This window comes from Copadichromis virginalis, linkage group LG7 (assembly GCF_057382275.1).
Source record: "Copadichromis virginalis isolate Kocher_CV1m ecotype Utaka linkage group LG7, C_Virginalis_male_GT1.1, whole genome shotgun sequence".
NCBI lineage: Eukaryota > Metazoa > Chordata > Actinopteri > Cichliformes > Cichlidae > Copadichromis > Copadichromis virginalis.
Window position 1 is genome coordinate 40,352,171 of NC_140624.1, and position 25,808 is coordinate 40,377,978.

At 43.8% G+C, this 25,808-nt stretch overlaps 1 protein-coding gene across 2 annotated transcripts; it reads right to left on the reverse strand.

The window, feature by feature from the left end:
• Positions 1-630: 630 nt before the first annotated feature.
• Positions 631-24,373, reverse strand: LOC146705624 (chondroitin sulfate proteoglycan 4-like). 2 transcript variants are annotated; one of them, XM_085465216.1, is made up of 22 exons: positions 24,310-24,373; positions 20,978-21,141; positions 15,253-16,359; positions 14,743-15,153; positions 14,550-14,671; positions 13,787-13,895; positions 12,370-13,698; positions 12,167-12,259; positions 10,567-11,064; positions 10,333-10,461; positions 9,623-9,796; positions 9,360-9,542; positions 8,362-8,538; positions 7,946-8,144; positions 7,736-7,867; positions 6,409-6,587; positions 6,110-6,305; positions 5,847-6,018; positions 3,880-4,276; positions 3,617-3,769; positions 2,761-3,339; positions 631-2,615 (listed from the first exon to the last, which is right to left on the reverse strand). In XM_085465216.1, exons 1-22 carry the CDS (start codon positions 24,371-24,373, stop codon positions 1,488-1,490), a joined length of 7,695 nt encoding a protein of 2,564 aa, XP_085321342.1. In that variant the 3' UTR covers positions 631-1,487. The 2 variants fall into 2 exon arrangements, with proteins under 2 accessions (XP_085321342.1, XP_085321341.1); XM_085465215.1 differs by having other exon boundaries at positions 9,623-9,808.
• Between the last annotated feature and the right edge of the window lie 1,435 nt (positions 24,374-25,808).

Below are 25,808 nucleotides of genomic sequence, written 5' to 3' on the forward strand. Positions count from 1 at the left end.
AATACTCCTTTGTAGCAGGAACTCATCAGAACCAGGTAATATCTTCTGTTGTCCAATTTTGGTGAGCCTCTGTGAATTGTCACCTCAGCTTCCTGTTTGTAACTGATGGGAGTGGCACCCAGTGTGGTCTTCTGCTGCTGCTGCCCATCTGCTCTTCAGAAATGCTTATCTGCATTCCTTGGTTATAACGAATGGTTCTTACTATTGCCTTCTGCTCAAAGCTGACTGGCATAAACAGTATTTTTCCCCCACAGAGATGCCTGCTGGATATTACCTCTTTTTTGCGACATCTGCTGATGCTCTGTTGGAACTCCAGCATGTTGTCTTGACCATGTCTACATAACTAAATGCAGTGATTTGCCGAACTGTAATTGACTGATTAGATATTTGCATTAACGAGCAGTTGAATCTGTGTACCTAATAAAGTCAGTCAGTTGTCTGTTGGGGTTTCATTCGTTTAAATACTCTGGTATTAAAATGGGCAACTTTATTGTCATAGATGCTTGGTGTTGGCCATTAACAAGGAAATAAAAGGAAAAAGAAATGCCACTAAAAAATAGCGTAACATGTTTAGATTTGCACAAACAGCATGGGTATTTAAGAAATATTTTTTTATTAAAAAAACTGTCACAGTGCGTGGCAAACAGATGCAGCCATACAAGGGGTCAGAATTGACAAGTACATCTTACAATGCATCATTATTGATCATAGAAGCAGTTACATAGCAGGAGTAGTAAGAAAAAGGACACAGGAAAGTACAGGACAGGGAATAATGCCTGTGTCTGTACATGTGGGATGAGTGTTATAGCTTACAGTACATTTAGTCGTATGTACAAACATGATGATCTACTGGCTGACGTAATATGTTTTAAAAAAGCAACACCTGACATCTGTACAGCGTGCAATAGCTGTGGGTGAGTGACTTCCATTACCAGTTATATGTGTGCTAACTCAAAATATAGCTGCTGTTAATGTGGTTCACATTAAATGAAATGAACCCCGGGCCACGTTTCACTTCCTCCTTCAGTATAAAATGTATTATTGCAACAACTCTTTGCTTTAAGGAAAATAAGATGTAATTTTCTTGAGAAGGACCCAGGGCAGTTTGTGTTCATTGCTTATAACTAGGAAATCTTTAAAAGAAAAGAAAAAGAAAAAAGGAAGAAGAGCTTTTTAAGCAATAATTTCCTCTGTCTTTACTCAGAAGAGTATTTCACATCTTAGAAACAAATGCTAAAAGTGGGTAACACCTCGCGGATTATGGGTATTTCAAGACAGTATTAATGGAACAAAGTCATATTTATTAGCAACGTAACTTAAATGTGATGGCCATTGCACATTTTACTGTCGTCTTTCCAAAAAGAACATGTTGGATGTGCCTTAGGTGACCATTGGTGTTCCCTGGAAAGCAGACACATATCTTATATATACACACACACACACTACAAACACACCTCTAAGGCACAGTTTTTTCAGCATTACTACCCTCAAACCCAGTACTGGCCCTCTTTTAGAGTTGGAGTCGGGGACCTAGATCTCACAGAGGTCCTGAATCCTGTAGTACGTGGAAGTGGATTGCTAGAAGTTTTATTATCTCTTTCATTACTGTTACAGCCTCTAATATTCCTATCACCACCAGCTAAATCAGCCTCAAATGGCCCCCAGAAGGTCATTCCAGGGGCCAGACTCCTCCGGGGACTTGTGGGCACCCTGGGAGAAGTTGGGCAGCTTGCAGAGCCGAGTGGGGTGACCATAACTGAGGGCATAGCCACACTCCGCTCTGGCCTGCCCAGATACGGGCTGTCCTCATTGGGAACCGGCACTGCAGCGAGTGCCTGGACAAGTCGAAGCCGAGCTTGTTTTTCCTTGCGATGGCGGAACACCAGGATCAAAACTATGAGTATTATAATGAGAAGCAAACAAGCTAGCAGCGGAAGGATAATGAGGAGGGGGTCCGACGCAGGACGAGGCAGAACCTCGACATGAATCAGCTGGGTGTCGGGAGGGTTCTCCGGACCGTGTTTCTCTGGGATGGAGGGAGTGTGGGGCTGGGGGGCATGGCTGTGACCTCCTCCTGCTCCCTCTACGCTGCTCTTTGACCTCCCTCCAGGACTCCCATTCCGTGTGTGGTTCCCCAGTCGGTTATGAGGCCTCAACTTGTGGTGTGTCCTGTTGTGGTGTGACAAAATGTGGGGGTGCAAACCCACAGTGACCTCACCGTGTGCTGTAGAGCCTCCTCGTCCACCTTCCCGTCCTGCTCTTCCGGCAGTTGTCCTGTTGTGTGCTGGTAGACGGGCTGTTGTGTGTTCGCGACCTATCTTGTCTATTTTATTGAAACCACCAGGACCGTGGCGCATCTGGTGATGAGGTAAGATGGTGAAGTGAAGCTCGCCCTTTGCTGGCTGGACGTTTCCAGACCTCACCAGGAAGCTGAAAGAGTCATTAAGAGGCGTGGCGGGAGCGTGGACTTGAGCTGTTGTGAGCGTGGATTCATTATTGTGGAGCTGGTTGTCGCTGTCACTAAGATTCTCCTCGATGGCAACTCGGCCTTGCACCACATCTCTGAATGTGAATGACTTCAGGACCTCTGACGCTCTGTTAGGATCATATGTTATCTACACAAACACACACACGAAAACACATAGCAGAGGAGAAAGTCAACAGCAAACCAGTCAGACACGCGACATACTGTAGTTTTATGACATTGCAGTTGGAGAAAGGGACCGTCTAACCCCGACTCATTACAACAAATGGCTTTACCTTGACTAGTTTTCCATGTTTTGGTGGAGAGAGAACCTCAAAGACCGGGTTGGCTCGGCTGATTCTCGCCAGCTCTGAGGCATCAATCATGGCTTTTCCCAGTTTCACAGCGATACCACTGGGGACTCGAACTGGCTCTCTCAGGTAGATCAGAGGCCGCACGGTCACTTTCACCGTTGCTGTTACATTTCCATAATTAATGCCAGGTGACGAGGCTGACACTGACATTTGAAAGGTGTCCTCGGACTCGCTGAGATCAGTCATGTGATAGACGACGCGTCCAAACTGGAGGTCCTCGTGGCGGAATGTGGTGACCTCCTGGTCGTTAATAGCGATGCGTCCGTGGCGAGGGGGTGTGGTGACAGTGTAGGAGACAGTGGCCCGGCTCTGACCATTGGTTTGAGCTGCAAGCTGATTGGTTGTCAGGACCACCGCGGTCCGGCCTTGAATCAACGACAGGCCAGTGTTGTTCACAATGGACACCGAGGGCTTAATAACCTCCAAACTAAACAGCTTGTAGAGTGGACGGTGATGGCCGTCTGTTACGTTGAAGTAGAAAACTCCTGTTGAGGGGTCGCCCTAAGGGAGGAAACATTGAAAGGAAGAACAAAAGACACAATGCAGGAATTAGTAGTGGAAAAAACATAAACATGAACTTTATTCACTGCTTTGTTACCACAGAATAATGGCACCACTTAGCCAAAAATAAGGCATATTGAGCATTAACCATGTCCAGCACTTTTTAAATCTCTGCACAATCACAATTACAACAATGTAAGTCTGACGCTATTTTTTTTTCTAAATACATAACACTGACACATGTTTAGGCTTCACTGCTGCAGTAAACCTTCTTCACCTGCTGTATAAAATGCAGCCGGCCGTGGTTGACGTCGTACTGGGTGAATGAGGTCACCGGCTCCGGTCTTTCCCCCAGCGTCAGGTAGCCATTGTTGGGCTTACTTATCACGAGGTAGTGCAGCTCCTCTGGAGGAGTATCATGGTCCTCCACCTCGACATGGAAAAAGTGAAGGATTAAGAAATGATGTAAAAGTTTTGTAGATGTAAAAATAAATTGCAGCTCTACCTAAATTTATACTTGTCCTTTTTGCACTTACTCACCTGAAGACTGCTGGGTCCAAGTACGACTCTCTCCCCCACTACCACCTTCATACTGGGAGCCCTACTTCTGATCAGTGGTGGCTGGTCATTGACTGGTGTTACTGTGATGTTGAACATCTCTGTCACTCCTGTGGTGTCTTTAACGTGATGATGAGAAACTGTGTCTAGTGATGAAAAGGGAGATGATGACGCAGAGTACAGAGAGGAAAAGGAGCTGGAAGAAGAGGAGGAGTCAGAGGAAAAAGCCGACAAGGATGATGAGGAGGAAGAAGAGGGGAGATCCAAAGGCGCCACCCAGGCCCGAAAAGTGAAGCTGTCACTTGTGGTCTCAGAGTCATCGTGGAAGTATGTGATGCCAAACTTGTTCAGGGTGACTTGTGAAAAATCTGGTTGGTTCCTGAGAAAAGACGATAACCCAAAAGCCATATTTGATACTTTTGTTCATATTTACATGGATGCATGTATTTATATATATAAATCAACACAAGAAGAGAATAATAAGTGGCGCTGAATGTTCTGCATTGTCTTTTAACTTGACAAGGCCGAGGCCTATTGACTTCTCCTAAGTGATCATGATTCACTATAAATTGTAATTTCTCTTTGCCAGCATAAAAAGGATTTGTTAGGCAGCAGTCACTGGACTCTGTGACAATGGAAAAATCCAAGGAACTCAATGAAGTTCTAAGTAGAAGAACTGTAGCTTTACACAAGTTGGGAAGGTCACTTGCAAAAAAAACCCCCAAAGAAACAACAACAAAGAAACCCACCTACAAGCTGCCAATGGAGAGACGCCAAACTGTGTTTCATTGTTCTGGTAAGAGTGACAATAAAGATCTATCTTATCTTATCTTGCAGCCATTTCTAAAAAACTTCAAAGTTCAAGATGATCAGTTCAAACAACTGTATGTAAGTATAAGTTCTTTGGATGTGTCACTACTTTGCCAAGGTCTGGATGAATACCCAAACTGTCACCCTCAAATGAGAGGTAATTGGTTAAAATGTTCAGGAACCACCAAGACTCAAGCCTGACATGAATGGAAACTGCTGAATGCCGACGTCGCTGCCCACAATGAGACAGTTTGGACTAAGAAGGTGTAGAGCAAGAAAGAAGCCCCTGCTCAAAAATCAACACCTTCAAGTTCAACTAACATTTGCATCTGTTCACATGGACATGCCAAATGGCTTCTGGTAAAAGGTTTTATGGTTAAATGAGACAAAGACTGAGCTATTTGTCCAAGAGCTATGTGTGGAAGAGTAAAGGCTGGGCTTTGAAACCTATGATTATGGTGCCAACTATCAAGCATGGTAGCAGTAGCGTCACACTGCCAGTGGCAATGATATAATTGGACAAAGAGGATGGCATGATGAAGGAGGAACACCTACAAAGTATTCAAGTTCACCTCAAATCAATAGCTAGGGAGCTAAAACCTGGACGTGATTGGGTGGTTCTAACACGACAAATACACAAATACAGGATCCCAAACACCTCAAAACTGGTTTTAAAATTGATAAAGCAGGCTAACATTAAGGTTCTGGAATGACCTTCTCAAAGCCCCGACCTCAACCCGATTAAAATTTGTGGAAACCAAGGAATTTGAATGAACTTTACCAACTCTACCAAGAGGAGTGGTCAGATATTCAGTCAGAATTATACCAGAAGCTTGCTGATGGCTACCAGAAGCATCTGGCTGAGGTATAAAGGACATTTAACCCAATACAGGGGTGTATGTTCATGTTTAAGAGTATACATTTGACCCCATGTGGATTAGAGAAAATCCAAAATGATTTCAAATTAAAATTTTTATGGCCATGATATAGTATATGTAAACTAATCCCAGCTGTATAATGATATATATCTTTTATTGAATATATATATATTTACTTTTGCACTGTATATGGTATTACATTCCTTTGATTTTAATTTTGTTTTTCAGTTCATTTCATGACAAATAAGAGCAGCTATGTACCTGGTGAGATTGTGTCCTCGAATAGACAAAATCCCATAGCGAGGCAAAGAAATCACACGATACATGATGTGGTGGTCTTTCCGATGGGACTCTGGGATTTTTCCCAGGAGATTAGAGGCATCAAGCTTGGACCTGTCTATTGTCACCCTGCCTCCTTCAGCCACCACAGCACCTGAGTGATAAATACAGACATAAATGTAGTCACCCTTATATTATATTCTTCTTGCCACATGATATTTATTAGTTTGAAACATAGATAGTACCTGCATTGTTTATTAGTCTGGTCTTGTGCTGAGAGCTGTCATGATGTTCATTGGCTTGGTAGGAGATCAAGATGGTGAAGGTGTGTGGAGGAAGAGAAGCAGGAGGCAAAGACGCCGTGAAAGAAAAAGTGTCTGCAGCTGACCATCCCACTGACTCTGGCTTGTTCTGATCATACAGGATAACGCCATCATCCAACTAAGAGAGCCAAATAAATGAGGAGGGAAAAGAGAATTTCTTTCAGAAGTCAGTCCTCTTAGAAAAAGCGAACACTGACACATGGAGACACACACATCCCTACCATGCTCTGTGTAAAGGTGGAAACATTTCTTGTGGAGTTGTCCGGCATACGTCGGACCAGGCGGCCGAGTTTAGGAGGAGAGGTCACTGCAAAGACCACGGACTGGTTCCTCCTGATGTTGCCGTCAGCAATGTTAGTAACCGCCTGAAGCTCCTTGTCTGAGATTGGTGTCACAGAGCCTTCAGGATAAACAAAAAAAGTAATGCTAAGGAGTGAATCTACCGAGTTTAATGTATTAGTAGCAGGTGACGCCATGCGTCAACAATGCCAGAGTGTTTGGCCTTAACGTGACCAACATCTGCTGCTTTGCTGTACATTTCACTCAGGAGTAGTCTACACCTAATATGGGCCAGATGTCATGTGTGTTGTGGCATGAGCCCACACAATAACCCACGCCAAGCCCACCCCACACCTTTGTAGGGCGTGTTTAGTCTACAGACATCCTGTCACTGAGTCAAAGTGCCAAATGCAGCCAAGGTTCAAATATATTTGTCACCTGAGATCGAACATAACATTGTAAAACAAATATATCAAACAAAAATTTCATACTCGAATGTCTAACTGTGCTCATTCGTTCCTTTGACTGTCCATTGATTGTCAGCGGAAAAGTTGTAGCTAAGTAGTTCATATTGTTCTTAAAATAGCAGCATAACCAAAAGAGAGATCAGGAGGAGATGTTTTACTTTTTCTTGAGCCACAAATTCTCTTTTCCCCCCAATAGTGCCACATTAGATCAAGTTCTTGCAGTTTTAACTGATGTGCTAGAAGCACTGTAACCGTTTAGCCTTTAACAGTAAATCTATATTCCCAGTTTCAACACCAATTTTCTCAACACGTTTTTTATAAACTGTTTTTTACTTGACTGCAAAATGTTGTAATTTTTCTCATCAAAGCAAGTAAAATAGTTGTGTGTGGTTATATATAAGAATAAATGCTGTACATATGAGTAGGTGTCACTGTACGCATGTGCTTTATAGGTTTTGGTGTGAACATAAGGCACTGTGGTTTAGAGTAGCGAGGCCACCCAGCAGCATTGCAGTGTATTACATCAGCGTGTCACTGTTGTGCCTTCAGAGCGGCCTTGATTCTTTGTGACACAGATTCACCACAGTGCTAGAAACATTTCTTAGAGATTTTTTTCTGAAAGTCCCGTTCCACCACATCTCAGAGGTGTTCTGCTGGATTGAGATGTGGTGACTGTGGAGTACAGAGGCCATTCAGAGGGTCTTTTTAACTTCAGGTCAAGATGTGACTTCAAAACCATCAGTCACTTTATTTATTTATCTAGTCATTTACTGATTTATTGAAGCTGGAAGAGCAGGTATACCTGGGTAGACTTCCATCGGGTGGTTTCTCTGCAGGGTGAGGATCAGAGAATGAGCAGTTGTGCTAAAGATCTGACGAGGAGCAAAGTTGAGGCCGTCATTCACTTGGAAATGAAAGCCACCCGACGGCGCCCCTGCAGACAGACAGAAACATGTGGTCTACTCCTCTGCTGAATCAAAGGTCTTTTTAGAAAACAGAAACACATGCTTACCATTGTGCACAAACACCAGCTGCTTGCTTTCTATGTGACTTTGAGTGAAGTTCAGAATGTGTCTGGAGGGGGCGCTCTTCAAAGCCAAGTGGCCATTACTGGGTGGTGTCACTATGAACTCCAGCCCCTCAGGTGGAGTGTCAGTGTCCTCCGCACTGAGATCGCCTGTGGTTATCTCTGTAACAGAACCCACCCACACCTGAAGAGCAGAAAGGAAGCACGACAAGTCAGCTTGGCTCAGCATGACTATAAAGAGATATAGATATATAGTTACATAGATACATTTTGTTTGTTTTAATATGCACTAATAAAAAAGCTCTTTCATGACTTTTTGATTTAAGTGTGTCTTTGAAATAATTTTAGCTGAAAATAACAATTGTGTTGACTCTTCTTATCAGTGTGTGGGCATTTCCAACCTTCAGTCCGTGGTTGGTTGTAATCACTGGGGTCTCATCATTGACAGGTGTGATGTTGATGTGAACGGCGCACGGCAGGCTGTGTTTTCTGGTTTCTGTCTGGTTTGCCACAATGGTGAAGTTGTCTCTCAGGGTGTCACTGCCGTCGTGGATGTAGGAAATGTACTCCCGTTCCACCTAAAAACAGATGTTGTGTGGAAAATGGAACAAACGAATCCAATGAAATGATAGCTCACATCATAGTATGAAGCATTTTATCACAAAGATGAGCGCTACATTTAATTTAAGGAAAAATCTGCCAGGTATTGTTGTAGGGTGATTGTGCTCAAGGTCAGCAGGTCAACGGAAAGTGTATCTTTTGTATATTTCATGTTAGATTTTATTTGCAATATACATGACCTGATCAGGGATGTTTGACCTGAGTATCAGCGATGAGGATTATACAAGTTTTGTGAACAGGTAGAACATGGGTATAAGAAGAAAACATCTATTTTTTTCCACTTATCCAATACAACGTCATGGTTGGAATAGAGCCAATCAATGCGACCATAGGGCAAGAGACGCAGGATAACCACTCACACCTACAGCCAATGTAAAATCACCAGTTAACCCTATATGCATGTCTTCGGACTGTGAGAGAGTATGAGAGGACTCAGACAAACATAAAGGTCTCACTGGCTAGTGGACAAACCCAGGATGTTCATGCTGTCAGGCAATGGTGCCAACCACTGCAGCACCATGTCACCCATGAGATGAACCCATTAAATGACCAACTGTTCCTGTGTCCTAGTTTACTCCATTTTTGAGAAATTATTTAAAAAAAAAAGAGCCTATTAAATGTTTTCAAAGTTGTAACACATGGTTGTGTTGATTGCCCTTCTAGTAAAAAAGGGTCTTTTCCTGCTTTTTGATGCCTCTGAGATGAACACATGGAGTCTTTCAGTCTTTAAGAGCTACGTGTGTAATCAAACTTGGTTTTTGAGTGGGTTCGGTCAAACCTCAGTGTGTGTGAAAGCTGTGATAGGCATCCCTGGAATGCGGCTGTGCTCCAAATGTCCATGTCGTGGTGGATTGATGACCTGATACAGGAAGTTCATCCCAGAGAAGTGATGGCTGGCGACTTTAATGATGTCAGAGGTCAGCGGCATAGAAGACCCCTCATCTAGAGTCAAGTCGGACACCTAAACAAAAAATGTGTAGAAGAAAGTAGTGACTGACTGCTTTCTGGTTTGGTAAGTTGACCTCCGTTTGACCTTTTTACCTGCAGAGGAAGCAGGATTGGGATGATATCAATCTCCAGCCTGATAGGTCCAACCTTTGTCACCCCATTGGTTGCTTCCAACAGAACAGAATCATTGGTGCTTCCTGTGGTCTGCTGTTGATAGATGACCAAGCCCTGGTTCAAGTCCTCCTGGGTGAATGTGGGTGTTGACTGCTTTTTGATACCCTGCATGGAGGGAGAGAGTGAACAGACCCCTTGACTGCAGCCTCATTGTGAGGCCGAAATATCACAAATCACCTGCTGATTAGAAGGTTGGTTCGATCCCTGGCTCCCCCAGTCTGCATGCCAAGTATCCTTGGGCAAGATACTAACCCCAAGTTGCTCTCCGATGCGTCCATCAGAGTGTAAATGTGTGTGAATGTTGTTAGAAAAAGCACTCCGTTTAGAGTCAGAGCATGGGAGAATGGGTGTGATTGGGTGAATGTGGCATGTTATATAGAGCGCTTTGAGTACTGCGGGAGAGTAGAAAAGCACTATATAAGAATCAGTCCATTTACCAAACACTAAGTGACAGGAAATGAGACAAGGGAATAGACAAGGGCATTTGTAACCCTTTCCAGACTAACAGTTGTCAGTTTCTCAGCTGTACTTGAGCTCCTTTAGATTGTGCCATGATGTTGCTTTTTGAGATCTCCTAGCCTACTTTATCAGACAGTTTCCATTTAAATGCCTCTTACGGAGGTACCTACTTTATAGTGCTGTCCTCCATTCATGCGTTGATGCTTGTTGTCAGTGGACAACCTCTGAATGATGCCAACTGTGGGAAGACTGTGCACAGTAAAAACTATCTCTGAGGGCTGACTGTCTTCATGGACCACCTGGTTAAAAAAAGAAAATCACAAAAGTGATGCTGAATATGAAACTAAACATATTTTATAATCAGAGAATTTACCTGCATATGTGAGGATCTTGGTTTTGCTTACCTCTAAGTTGTCCCTGCTTATAGAGATATTCTGTCCCTCTTCCACCACCACTGGCCGGTTGTTTCTGACTGTTGGTGGCCTCTGATGACTCTCCAGGTAAATCTTTACCGAAACTCCAATGTCTAGATGTACCTCCCTCTTCCCTCTTTCCACCTGCCTCTCTGTGCTCCGTTCTCTAGCTCTTGCTGTCACATTAAAGCTATCCGACAACTTGTGACTGCCATCATGGCGATATACCAGGCGCCCTGCTATCAAGTCTCGCTGGGTGAATATTGAAATTGCATCTGCGTCTGTTATAATCCCACTCTCTCTGTCAATAAAGCAGATCACGCCATGTTTAGGTGGGATGAAGACCTCAAACGTCACTTCGTGTGGGTCTCTGATGTCAAGGTTGCTGAAGACACTGAGGTTAGCAGAGGTCAGGGTCGTGATCCCACCCTGCTGGACCATGATGCCTGTGTTGTTCTCCACCTGCAGGTAAGGATCCTGCGCCATCACCTGCACCCCACAGCAAAAAGAAGACCAATCATGCTAACATGAACTTCATTATTTTCACACTAAAGTGTCTTCTCAAGTAAACGGTATGAATAGAAATGAAATAAATCACATCACATAGGAATTTATAGTGAGTGCCTAATCTGAATCTTTGCCAGATTTCTACTGCTTGGTTTACTCAGCTTTTTTATATTTGTGCCAGTCATGGGCCTAATGGTTCAATCACAGTGAATCACATGACTCGGAAAAAATCAATAGTTGCCCGAATCAATAGTTCAGATTGCAAGTAAGCAACTGGTTTCCCAGAGGAAGTGCCTTTGTAATTTTGCAGTTAAAAATAATTTCTGTTTAATGTAGATTTCTGTGCTTGCGAACAGAAACAGATTTGAAAATAGATTGTGTGCAATTGCCAAATTGAAACCAATTGTCAGAGATTTACAGTTAACAAACAGTCAGGTGAATAAACAACAATGAGACACTTGTGTAGGTTAACGTGCTGCACGGGTGAAAAGCTCAGAGCAAATCACACCGAACTGAAGTATTCGTTTATTTTTATAGGTTACATCGTCAATATGCAAATATAATCACATTTCCTGTTACACAGGTCCTGATGTCTGTCTGCATGCAAGCTGTGTGTGTGTGTGTCACAGAGTATGTGTGTTGCAGGTCAATTTCTAAGAATAATATAATGCAAGTCAACTTCTGCGGATATGTATTTCTGTACTGATCTCTTGTCAGCGTCACAGGGTCAGCTTCCTGTTTCAACAGAAAGCTGTGTCTGATGAAATATGTATAACATAACATTTGAAGCATAATCAATTAAAACAATAAAAATTCCTTAACACCAATCAATTATAAACTGCTGGCAGACTGACTCAGTGTTATTGATGTTTTATCCCTGTCACTGTTGAAGTCAGCAACTGACTGCCAGTCACCGCAGACTTGGTCCTTGTCTTCAACACAACGATTTAATGGCAACAAGATCACATTGCACATGCTCGTAATAACTTTGTGGGCAACCAAGTTTCCTCAGCGTGACTGCAACATTACCCTTCCTGTCATTGTTATTAAACCAAAAAAACAAAACAAAAAAGAGAATAATCACCTCCAACAGCGTTGAAACATAATGCTTCCCATCAGATACGAAAAGCACAAAACGCCCAAAACTCACTCCTTTGTGGACAAACAGCACCTTTTTCTGAGATGAGAAAAAGCAGGAGGCCATCATGACCAACGATAAAAAAAAAAAGCATTAGCAGGCTTTATAAAAAATATACAAACTATAAAAGATACCATTATTGCTCTTACCTGTTCGAGGTCTCGCTGTGTGAACTCATACAACTTGTGGCTAGGATCACTGGCCAGCACCAACTCTCCCATGGGGATCCCCCTCCGTGTGTACACCAACCAGCTGTCCTCGAAATCTGAGTCATCATCACGATAACGCAGGTCACTCAGCGTCACCAATCTCTGGCCCTCCCGTGCCACGTGGAAAACTTTATCCACAACCCTGAGGGGCCTCTGATCATTGACGAGCTGCACTGAGATGTTAAAGGTGTGCTGTTCTCCATTTCCGTCCTCTTTCTTGTTCGTGTGTTTGTGAGCTTTGTAAACCACTATCTGAAATGTGAAAGAATCCTGCTTAGTTTCGCTGTCGTCGTGAACGTACATGATCCTTTCCTCAGTTATATCCTGATTCGTGAACGCCATAATGTTGTCGTTAATTGAAGTTGAGTTGGAGAGGTTGATCCGCCTTATGTGCCCATGCCTGGGGCTCTCTATAATGTTGTAGAGGACCTCCCGGTTACTCGCTGTGTGAGTGAACAGAATATCTCTGGTGATTACTTTACTCCCTCCTTCCATGACTGAGAGACCTTTGCTTATCATAGTGACGGTGGTCGACTCGGCTTTGATGTTGATTCTGAAGTCGTAAGTTGTTGAGTTGGAGTGAGCTGAAAACACCTGGAAGCTGAACGTGTCTCTCGTGTCGTCATGTTGCCGGTTGATTAGCTCGTACCTTACCAAACCATCACTGATGTTCCTCTGGCTGAAGGTTGAGTTCCTTTGTAGGGCCTTGTTGTTGAGGAGAAGCTGACCTTTCTTGGGTACCGTTACCATCCTGAAATGGAGGTCACTCTCACTGAGCTTAACACCCTTAGAAATCACATGGAGGTCCTCGGGAGTGAGAACAGCAGCCTGAACGCCATTGAGCTCCATCTTACTCCGTGTGATCTTGAAGTGAATCCATCGTACCGCGATGGGGAAAACAGCCTCTTGTTTAGCCAGGGAACCGATACTGACTTTAAATTTAAAGTGGTCTGTGATGTTATTCTGCATCTGTAAGCCACGGTAGGTGCTGAGGTATCGAATCCGTTCTTTTTCCAGAAGTTTCTGGGAGAAAGAGGTCGCTGGCTTCCATTCGCCGCTTGAGTGTAACCTCTGGAGCTCGCCATATTGTGGGAACTCTGTAACATTATACCAGATTTCTACTGTGGGGTCAGCCACATTAACTTGTACTGCAAGGTGATTGGTGGTGATGACTGAAGCTTCGCCTTGGTTCACCTCCAGTCCGGTGTTGTTCACCAGTTTATCTTCGAGTGGCACGGTTATTATCCTCAAAACTACTGTGTTGCTTACCTGACAAAGGGAGAGGGAAGAGGCAAAATACCATCTGAGAGGATAAGACATAAGATGAGAAAAAAAGACAAGCTGCTATTTTACTCACCTTCTGCCCGTCACTAACCCTAAGAGCCAGCCTAGACGTTGAGACCCCTGTGTGGATAAAGCTGATCTTACCCTCCTCTAGATCGTTTAGGGAGAACAAGTTGATGGGCCTGGAAGATAAGAAGGTGAAAACCTTGGAGGTCAAAACAAACAACAAAAAATGTTTTAGTTAAAAGTTGTAGAAAGATGAAAACTACGGGAAAAAATTAGAATAATACTGCTTACTAACTCAAATGACTTCATCCAAGACAAGTGGATGAAACAAATTGGTTCAATTCGTTTTTGTCACTTGGTGCAATGTCTGTGAAAAAATCCTACCAACAAACACTTTACCAGATGAGGGGCTTGGCCCAGCTTTGAAGAAATACTCTCCACATCTGGGCTCAGGAATTTTTGGAAGGACTCTTTAACACAAAATCCCATCATCAGAAAAACAAAATTTGGGAGACATGTTCTCAATAATCAGCACTGATATAATTTTAGTTTTGCCAGTTTGGTCAAATTTGTCAAGACACAAGAGAGAGTGCAAATGCAAGATGTGACTGAAGGGCAGGCTTTCAGCCTTAATGCAAGGGGTAACACAAAAGTATTACATTAACTGTTTAGGAATGACTTAAATGTTTATGTAATGCTGCAAAATATACTGATGTATAAAGTGACCACACTAATTATACACAAACAGCCACTTCCACAAAAGAGCTCAGTATCTGGATCTAAAAAGATTTACAATGCCCCATTAAAGCTTTATAAGCCGTAACACCAACCTGCCAGGGTAATCCTGATGCTCAAGGTATCCAGCCTCAGTGTTGAGGTTTCCCAGGGAGCTGAAAACAAGCTCCTCAGGACTGCTGTCAGGGTCTAGCGCTCTCAGCACATCTGTAGTCAGCTGGGGGAATTGTGAATGCATTAATTTTGATCTTTGCACGTATAATTACTCAGACATTTTGCTGTACCTACCTGTCGTCTGGACTTCTCGAGTAGAGTAAAATAGTTTCCCTCTGGCAGGCTGAGCACAGGGGCATCGTTCACAGCACTGATGCTAATTTCGAACTGGTGCAGACGGTTGCCCTTGAGAAACACAGGAAGCTCCTTCTTATTGCTGGAGAAGACTGAAAATGTGAAGAAGTCACTCTGGTCCTCTGAGCCGCTGTGAACGTACATCACCCTGCCCTGCCAGAGGTCCAGCATACTGAACGTCCGGTCCTTCTCCTCAATTCCTATCGTGATGGTCCTCTCCTGGCCCTCGTCCAAAATCCTGTCGGGGTCTGGACTCAGGTCCAACCGGAGCTGGCCATGAACAGGCTGTTCCTCAACGCGGAACATAAACTGGGATGGATGAATGCCCAGTTTACGGAAGTCCAAATTCACCTGGCAAAGCGTCCAAAGAGAATTATATATCGGTGCTGCTTATTTTTATTTTCACAATTACTTAAAAAACACTAAACTCAAAAGACAGATCAGCACTACCTTTATGTGTTTTGGTTCAAGAGGTGCCCGGCCTCCCTCAGATACTTCTAGTTTCCTCAGCATCAGGAAGTTAGGGCTCCTCTTCGCGTTAGTCTGTGCAGTTGTGATATCAACCCCAGGAAGATCTGTTGGGCTGGTGAGACTTGCTCTCTGTGGAGCCTGCCCTGTCCTACAGCCAACAGTGACATCCTTGGTGACTGTGGCATGAGGTAGGCCTGTTTTTTGAGTGTTCACCCTGATTTCACTGAGGCAGCCTTTAAAGGAGCCTCCTCCTTCTCCTCCAGATGGAACAGAAATCAGTCGAGCTCGCCTTGCTTGTCCCCGAGCTGCTTCATCCAGCCCTCCTACGAAGAGAGGCCCCGTGAGCTGGAGGACCTGAATCTCTGGGCTCAGACTGGCCTTCACCAGCTCTTTGCCTACCTTCAGCTGAACACTGTGAGGCAACAAGTGAAGCTGGATGGTGTACCAGGTGTGGTTGCTGTTTACATTTGTTAAAGAATGCAGCTCAGTTTTACTCCCCTCTCCACCTCCTACCGAAGCTACCAGATGACCACGTACGATCTCAATGGCAACAAACCCTCCTTGATTGTCAGAGCTATAAAGGACAATGCCGTCTTCTTCTTCTTTTGCAGCAGGATGTAGTTCACATTCAAACACTCCCTCTTGAAGCACATCCCACGGTGGGAGTGACATGAACGCTTCTGAGCTGAAAAAACTGACAGGATCTTCTTCTGTTGCAGAAAACTGTGGACTACAGCCCAGAGATACCTCATGGACAGTCTTGTACCCAGAATGTGGCCTGAGACTGGACAGTAAGTCATGTTGATTGAAGACGACTTCGTCCATGCAACCTCTAAACCCAGAGGAGATGTTGTGAAGATAGAGATGTTTTAATCCAGCTGTCCCGCCAACAAGGAGTCCATCCTCCACACCGAGCTCCAGATCTGGTCCCTGTATTTGTAGGCCGGTGTGGGAGTTCTGGTCCACAGTCATAGTGATATTATGGCGGGTGTGGGTGAGATCCACAGTGTGCCACGCCAGGTCACTGAGATGGATGCCCTTTTCTGAGTGCAACGAATGCTCACCTGAGCCCAGATCAAGACGCACCTGAGGATTAAGGGGGAAGGTGAAAAAGGAAAAAGTTCATAAACTCAAAAAAGTTGCAAGGAAAGCCGAAATATCACACATCACATGTTAAATACAGTGGGGCAAAAAAGTATTTAGTCAGCCACCGATTGTGCAAGTTCCCCCACCTAAAATGATGACAGAGGTCAGTAATTTGCACCAGAGGTACACTTCAACTGTGAGAGACAGAATGTGAAAAAAAAATCCATGAATCCACATGGTAGGATTTGTAAAGAATTTATTCGTGAATCAGGGTGGAAAATAAGTATTTGGTCAATAACAAAAATACAACTCAATACTTTGTAACATAACCATCCATCCATCCATCGTCATCCGCTTTGTCCGGGGTCGGGTCGCGGGGGCAGCAGCCTAAGCAAAGAGGCCCAGACCTCCCTCTCCCCAGCCACCTCCTCCAGCTTGTCCGGGGGAATACCAAGGCGTTCCCAGGCCAGCCGAGAGATATAATTTCTCCAGCGTGTCCTGGGTCTGCCCCGGGGCCTCCTCCCGGTGGGACATGCCTGGAACACCTCACCCAGGAGGCGCCCAGGGAGCATCCTTGTCAGATGCCCGAACCACCTCAGCTGGCTCCTTTCGATGTGGAGCAGCAGCTGCTCTACTCTGAGCCCCTCCCGGATGGCCGAACTTCTCACCCTATCTCTAAGGGAGAGGCCAGCCACCCTTCGGAGGAAGCTCATTTCTGCCGCTTGTATCCGCGATCTCGTTCTTTCGGTCACTACCCACAGCTCGTGGCCATAGGTGAGGGTAGGGACGTAGATCGACCGGTAAATTGAGAGCTTCGCTTTTACACTCAGCTCCCTCTTCACAGGAACTCATCCCCGACCCGGAGTGGGCACTCCACCCTTTTCCGGCTGAGAACCATGGCCTCGGATTTGGAGGTGCTGATCCTCATTCCCGCTGCTTCACACTCGGCTGCGAACCGTTCCAGTGCGAGCTGGAGGCCTTCACCCGATGAAGCCAACAGAACCACATCATCTGCAAAAATCAGAGATGAGATTCTGAGGCCACCAAAGCGAAAGCCCTCCGCCACTTGGCTGCGCCTAGAAATCCTGTCCATAAAAATTATGAACAGAACCGGAGACAAAGGGCAGCCCTGGCGAAGCCCATCACCCACCGGGAACGAGTCCGACTTATTGCCGGCAATGCGAACCAAGCTCTTGCAACGGTTGTATAGGGATCGAATGGCCCGTAGCAATGGGCCAGACACCCCATATTCCCGCAACACCTCCCAGAGGACACCCCGAGGGACACGGTCGAATGCCTTCTCCAAGTCCACAAAACACATGTAGACTGGTTGGGCAAACTCCCATGCACCCTCAAGTATCCTGGAGAGGATAAAGAGCTGGTCCAGTGTTCCGTGACCAGGACGAAAACCGCATTGTTCCTCCTGTATCCGAGGTTCGACTAACGGACGAACTCTCCTTTCCAGCACCCTGGCATAGACTTTCCCAGGGAGGCTGAGGAGTGTGATCCCCCTGTAGTTGGAACACACCCTCCGGTCCCCTTTCTTAAAGATGGGGACCACCACCCCGGTCTGCCAGTCCACAGGTACTGCCCCTGATCTCCACGCAACATTGCAGAGGCGTGTCAACCAGGACAGCCCTACAACGTCCAGAGCCTTCAGGAACTCGGGGCGGACCTCATCAACACCAGGGGCTCTGCCACCAAGGAGTTGTTTAACTGCCTCAGTGACCTCGACCCCGGAAATTGGCGGGTCATTCCCCTCATCCCCAGACTCTGCTTCCTCCTCGGAAGACGTGTCAGTGGGATTAAGGAGGTCCTCGAAGTATTCCTTCCACCGCCTGACAATTTTCTCAGTCGACGTCAGCAGCGCTCCGCCAGCACTATACACAGTGCAGGTAGAGCACCGCTTTCCCCTCCTGAGACGTCTGACGGTTTGCCAGAATCTCTTCGAGGCAGTCCGAAAGTCTTTTTCCATGGCCTCTCCGAACTCCTCCCACACCCGAGTTTTTGCTTCAGCCACTGCCCGAGCCGCATTCCGCTTGGCCTGTCGATACCTGTCGGCTGCCTCCGGAGTCCCACAGGCTAACCAAGCCCGATAGGACTCCTTCTTCAGCCTGGTGGCTCCCTTCACCTCTGGTGTCCACCATTTGGTTCGGGGATTACCACCACGGCAGGCACCCACCACCTTGCGGCCGCAGCTCAATGCAGCAGCTTCGGCAATGGAGACGCTGAACATGGTCCATTCGGACTCAATGTCCCCAGTCTCCCTCGGAATGCTGTTGAAGCTCTGCCGGAGGTGTGCGTTGAAGATCTCGCGGACTGGGGCCTCTGCTAGACGTTCCCAGCACACCCTCACTACGCGTTTAGGTGCACCAGGTCTGTCCAGCGTCCTCCCCCACCACCTGATCCAACTCACCACCAGGTGGTGATCAGTTGACAGCTCAGCCCCTCTCTTTACCCGAGTGTCCAGAACATATGGTCGCAGGTCTGCTGATACGATTACAAAATCGATCATCGACCTACGGCCTAGAGCGTCCTGGTGCCACGTGCACTTATGGACACTCTTATGTTCGAACAGGGTGTTCGTTATGGCCAAACTGTGGTTAGCACAGAAGTCCAATAACAGAGCACCGCTCGGGTTCAGATCAGGGAGGCCGTTCCTCCCAATCATGCCCCTCCAGGTCTCGCTGTCGTTACCCACGTGAGCATTGAAGTCTCCCAGCAGGACAACAGAGTCTCCAGGTGGAGCATGTAACATAACCTTTGTTGGCAATAACAGAGGTCAAACGTTTACTATAGGTCTTTACCAGGTTTGCACACACAGTAGCTGGTATTTTGCCCCATTCCTCCATGCAGATCTTCTCGAGAGCAGTGATGTTTTGGGGCTGTCGCCAAGCAACACGGACTTTCAACTCCCGCCACAGATTTTCTATGGGGTTGAGGTCTGGAGACCGGCTAGGCCACTCCAGGACTTTCAAATGCTTCTTACGGAGCCACTCCTTTGTTGCCCGGGCGGTGTGTTTTGGATCATTGTCATGTTGGAAGACCCAGCCTCGTTTCATCTTCAAAGTTCTCACTGATGGAAGGAGGTTTTGGCTCAAAATCTCACGATACATGGCCCCATTCATTCTGTCCTTAACACGGATCAGTCGTCCTGTCCCCTTGGCAGAAAAACAGCCCCATAGCATGATGTTTCCACCCCCATGCTTCACAGTAGGTATGGTGTTCTTGGGATGCAACTCAGTATTCTTCGTCCTCCAAACACGACGAGTTGAGTTTATACCAAAAAGTTCTACTTTGGTTTCATCTGACCACATGACATTCTCCCAATCCTCTGCTGTATCATCCATGTGCTCTCTGGCAAACTTCAGACGGGCCTGGACATGCACTGGCTTCAGCAGCGGAACACGTCTGGCACTGCGGGATTTGATTCCCTGCCGTTGTAGTGTGTTACTGATGGTGACCTTTGTTACTTTGGTCCCAGCTCTCTGCAGGTCATTCACCAGGTCCCCCCGTGTGGTTCTGGGATCTTTGCTCACCGTTCTCATGATCATTTTGACCCCACGGGATGAGATCTTGTGTGGAGCCCCAGATCGAGGGAGATTATCAGTGGTCTTGTATGTCTTCCATTTTCTGATGATTGCTCCCACAGTTGATTTTTTCACACCAAACTGTTTGCCTATTGTAGATTCGCTCTTCCCAGTCTGGTGCAGGTCTACAATACTTTTCCTGGTGTCCTTCGAAAGCTCTTTGGTCTTGGCCATGGCGGAGTTTGGAGTCTGACTGTTTGAGGCTGTGGACAGGTGTCTTTTATACAGATGATGAGTTCAAACAGGTGCCATTCATACAGGTAACGAGTGGGGGACAGAAAAGCGTCTTACAGAAGACGTTACAGGTCTGTGAGAGCCAGAGATTTTCCATGTTTGAGGTGACCAAATACTTATTTTCCACCCTAATTTACGAATAAATTCTTTACAAATCCTACCATGTGAATTCATGGGGTTTTTTTTCACATTCTGTCTCTCACAGTTGAAGTGTACCTCTGGTGCAAATTACTGACCTCTGTCATCATTTTAAGTGGGGGAACTTGCACAATCGGTGGCTGACTAAATACTTTTTTGCCCCACTGTATGTGTGTACATAAAAAACAAAATGAAGAAAATGAAGGCTTTTCCACAAATAGAAATGCAACTGAGATCTCTCTAACAGCACCAGTGACTTGTACTTGGTATTTTTATTAAGCTATTGTGGTTTTCTGTCTTAACCTCACTCGTGTATGAACTTGTCTGGAATTAAAGCAGTGCCGGGGGGGTTACTTTTCCCCCCACTCGCTGAGCAATTTGACGCCAAGATTTCTGGGTTTAATCTTCTGGCTGGTCTTCTTCTGGATAGTAAATTCCAGCATATTTAATGAGCTAAAATGGCCCGAGGGACAATTTTTACCCTTTTTTCCCTTTTTTTACGTCGGCCCCTGGACAGTTTTCACTAATCCGTAGCCATTTTATTGAAATGGATATAGCCTTTATCTTACCTTGTCTCACAGTGATACACTTTGTCTCACATTTTTTGTGTCTTTGAGATAAAGAAGATTAGTTTCTTCTGTGTTATAACCTCCTACCTGCAGGTACCCAGAGATCAGCTCCAGAAGCATGAAGTCTGTGTGTCCTGCTGCCAAAAGCAGCAGCCCTGACTGACTGGAGGTTCGAAATCGAACATGGATTAACGTCTGTATGGACGTCTCAACTGTCCGCAGGTAGATGTAGCCATCTCCGTAGAATGAAACTGCAGCAGTGCAACAACAACAACAAAAAAGACAGATATAAATTGAAGCCTGAGCTGTCACGAAATCACTAAAACATCGTGTAGTTAATCAAAGATGCTCTGACAGCCATGTTTCAGGATTAAGCTTAATTTCATTTGCTACCATACAGGAAGCCCTCATAGCGATCTGGTGGTGATTATAGACCTTCTACCAGGAAAAAACTCTTCCATTAACCTGCATTGACTGATCTGTCACTATGTGCACTCTGTACCTGCTATCTGAAGTCAATTAATGACAACTAATGCATTCTGTAGGGGTTCATTAGACGTCATTAGACCCCACCATTGACCCAGATGACGCAGATTGGTCTTTTAGTTCAAAATACATACCATTAACTTCAATGGGAAACTATGGGAAAAATATACATTAGAAGGAGTTTTAATCAAGGCAATATGTGCACTATATTGCATGACAGATGTCAAAAAGACAAAGTGAGGCATGACTGTGGCTTAGTAAATCTGTACTTATACAGCAGAGCACATGCTAGGATTTTCACATTTTAGCATGATAGCATGATTATATTTGCACTAAACACAGTAAAGCATAGTGTTAAAGCAGAAGTTCATCTTTTTAAAAGGCATCACAGTATTTTCTAATGATAAAAACCATCTCCGTGGCCATTCATACTACACCAAAGTTATTATAGATAAATTAAATGACAGTAAAAGGAAAAAAAAAGATTTTCCAAAGAAATTCCTGTTTTTTTTTGTTTTTTGAGGTTTTTGTTTTTTGAGGTTTTTATTTACTTATTTTTTAATAATTTCTAAATAGTTATTTCTGTGAATGACAAAAACTGCTTTATAATTACAAGACAGTCCATGCAATACACTATTTTGTAATTTTACCCACAATTTTAAACATTTGTTTCTTACAGTTTAAACCCAAACAGTTGTGGTGGCAGATCTCTTTCAATTACAACATCAGCATTTTATATAGATCATATATAAAGTATTTGATATTCATGAGCCATGAATTAGTGCTGACAAAAATTCAAGAAGCATTTCCATTACTTCTGTTTTTATTCACCTGTAGTCCAATGATCTTTATAATTAAATACAGAGGATGCTTGCCCGTCTCTGGTTTTATAAGCATGTAATTACAGCATACTTTTATCTATCAATGAGGCCAGCATATCTACCACTAACTATAAATGAGCACCAAAAAAGTACGAGTGTCTTTAGCATCATCGATTTGATCTACAAAGCAGCGACACGCTCTCTGACTGTCCATTTGTGCAAACTGTGACGTTCAATGGATAGAGGTCAGAGCCATGTGTCTGGATGCATGCAGCTGCAGTTTGGTGACACTAAAAATGATTCAAAGCTCTGTAAAAGCAGACAGCACAACACTGCAGAGGCAGTGACCACAAAATGGAAATAAAGGGACAATTTATATGACAAAAAAGGGTGGCAAAAAAATCAATGCATTTTAAAGGTGAATTAAAGTTTGTTTGTTTCCACATCGCACAGGAAAAATATTAACAATCCAGGCCTGTATAATCTTAACTATTAATTAGTTAAGATTAACAAATCTATTAGACTACCTGTCATAACAACAAATCTATCAAAACTTTGTTTAAACTTATAACTTGTGTTTATTAAGCAAATAACAAACTAATTTCACTTTTTATAGGCAAATTTGAGCTGACACACTGGAATTCTTAGAAAAGTCAAAAATTGATCAAGCACAACATTCAACCACTAAAATGAATTTGTTTCTGTTACAGCAATACAAGTAAAAACTGTAATTTGGTATCTAAATTTGAAAAAATAATAAGAATGCTCTTCACTATTTCTTTCAGCTTTTTTGTAAAATGTTTGAAAAAAACAATAATTATATTTTACTGGTGGACTAACAGTTACAGACACATTCAAAAATGATTTTGGTGAGTGCTAATGCTAATGTTAATTTAGGCATAAATCTTACTCTGGGTGGTGGTCTATTAACTTTGTTAAGACGTGTATTTGGTCTCTAAACATATTTTTGTGCTTTTGGTTACACATCTAACATTTAGGTGTTTTTGCGCATGCTTGCTGTAAATAACTTTAACACAGAATTTATTTTTTTCATGTATATTTTGTAAATGTAGGGAAATTGTAATGTTGGTACAAAATTTTAGAATGAGAAAAAGTATTTACATTTATGTGTCTGCACTGTAACATATGTCACAGTGGCTTAATATTTTTTTCTTAAAATCCCTTCTTATCTCTGAGTGGGAAAACTTTGCTATGAAAGCTTTTATTGACTATAGGTGCTGCAGTGTGAAGTACTCAGTCAGCAGACTGGCCCAGCATGCTGCTCTGCATAAAGCCTATAAGCCCGCTGTCAGTATAACCCACGTCTGTCCATGCATCCCTAATCTGCCTCTATGATAGCAGTGAACATTGGATTATTAATAATCTTCCTACACTCGCAGACATCTCCAATGTGAATGCAAGTCACTTATGTGCTCTGACAAGCAGGTGTGGTACAGAGACATGTGTAACTGCCCGAGGCAAAGCTGGTGACCATTAGAAAGTTTTGCACGCATACAAAAACTTTCCAAATGTTGTTAAGTGTTTATATTTAAGTGGCAGATACCTGTAGTGGAGAAAATGACATATTGTTTTCTTGGACAAAGAAATGCATTGCAGAGAAGAGCTTAAGAGTTAAGATCAAAGCTGTATTTGCGAGGATTACCACCACCAAAAATGTAAAATTCCTGGCATCAGCTCAACTAACCATGTTGCCGCAAATTCATAAGGGCAAGCATTCTCCCCCAAATATAATCCATCATAATGCCATATGTCACCAGTCTGCAATGTTAGACAGGATTAGATAATAAGCAACCAACTGCCAGATCCATTTGAAGTAAATCAAAGGTTGTAAAAAAAATAAACAGGCCTAAATAACACCAGCAAAACCTTCTTTTGTCTCTATAATGATGGAAATCATTTCAGCGCAGCAGTAATGTATAAAATACACGCCAAGAACCCTTAAGAATTACTTTTCACATGCATCTAAAGGTGAAAGTTTTCTCACGTTGCTATAATGTATCACGTTGCTATAATGTATTGAAACAAATGCCAGGTTTAACTTTTACATCTAGTTTAAGACAAGGAGTATTTTTTTCCTCTGCAGGAACCTACCTCCATAAACGTGTCCGGTGGAGACCAGCAGCAGCAGAAAAACATCAGCCAAAACACTCCCCATGGTTATGTAGGCTCCTAAAATCTATTTTGCATCTTGGTTAAGCGAAACATCTGGATGCATGACTATGCAGCATATTATCTTTACTGCCCATGTCACTCCCAACACTGACAACGTCAGGACAATCTCTTCATGCTCTGCTGCTGGCCTTGGATTACAGACTTGGCTCCAAAAAAAAACAAAAAAAAACAAAAAACCATACCTGTGTCTGTGAGCAGAGCGCAGAGAGGTGGAGCTCCACCCTCGGATCCTCCCCTCAAATTCAGGAGACCTGTGTGTGTAAGTATCAGTCGGGAACACAAGGGGGAGTTGTTGCAGCATATGGAGACAGAGATGGAGGGGGGAAATGAGAAGGTACTTTCAGAAGATGGGGCAACCTCAAGAGCCGAAAAATGAGACCAATGTGCAAGTGGGGAAAACTGCAGTACCTCTAGGCGCCACTTACGGCTCCCATGTTTAAATGCCCGACTTTACATCATTAAAAAGCATGTTTCCATTGCAAATCCAGTTTGGCCTCTGTTGATAATTTTCTTCACAACAACTCGGAATGGGGTGACTTAAAAAACACCAACAACACCAACAACAAAAAACCTCTTTGACCAGGATAACTGAGTTATAGTTGTGCGGCCTTATTTTTTTTAAGATGTCCTGATACAGTCGCTAGAGTTCATGGAAATCTTCAAGGCACCATCATAGACAATATAAAACACTGACTATCTTCTGAAAAAATGAAGCCAGTGCTAAAGTAAGTGAACATAACATTTAAAGATATCACAAAGTGCTTCACAACAGAAACGCTAAAACTTATTTATACAAGTTAGCCAAAAGCAATCTTATAAAAAAATGTAACTGCTTTTTAAAAGGGATCACTGAGCCCACAGAAATCAGGCTGGGGGCTCAGTTAGCTACAGTGTGACATGTGAGTATTTATAAGACTTAGTCAGAAGCCTCGCAGAATCATTGTGAACAACCTGCAGACGTTCCAAAGACGTTTTGTGAACACAAGTGAACAATGAATTATAATAACTGAGGTGTGATTAAATAAAAGCATGAATAACAATTTACATGTCAGAGTGTGACACACTGGAAGTTAACTTAGTGATAAAAGCAAGAGCAAACCAGAAATCTTTAACATGAGCATCCCGAGTGAGGATGAGTCAGGAGTTACTCTAAGGCTCATGACAGAAGATTTGGCAAAAGTGGAAGAAATCCATTGGGGACACAAAGACTTCAGTTTTTTTCTTCATTAAGTTGGAGAAAATTGTAAGCTTTTCAACTTTTAATGGAGTCTAAGCAGGTATAATAGATATGTAGCTAATAAATATCTTAAAAAGAAATACAACTTAATGTCATTTGTATAGCAGTGATAAGAATTGTGCTTAAAATGTGTGGAAGAGAGAGCAGATAGCAGAAACCATAAAGGTCCCAAAATAGAAAC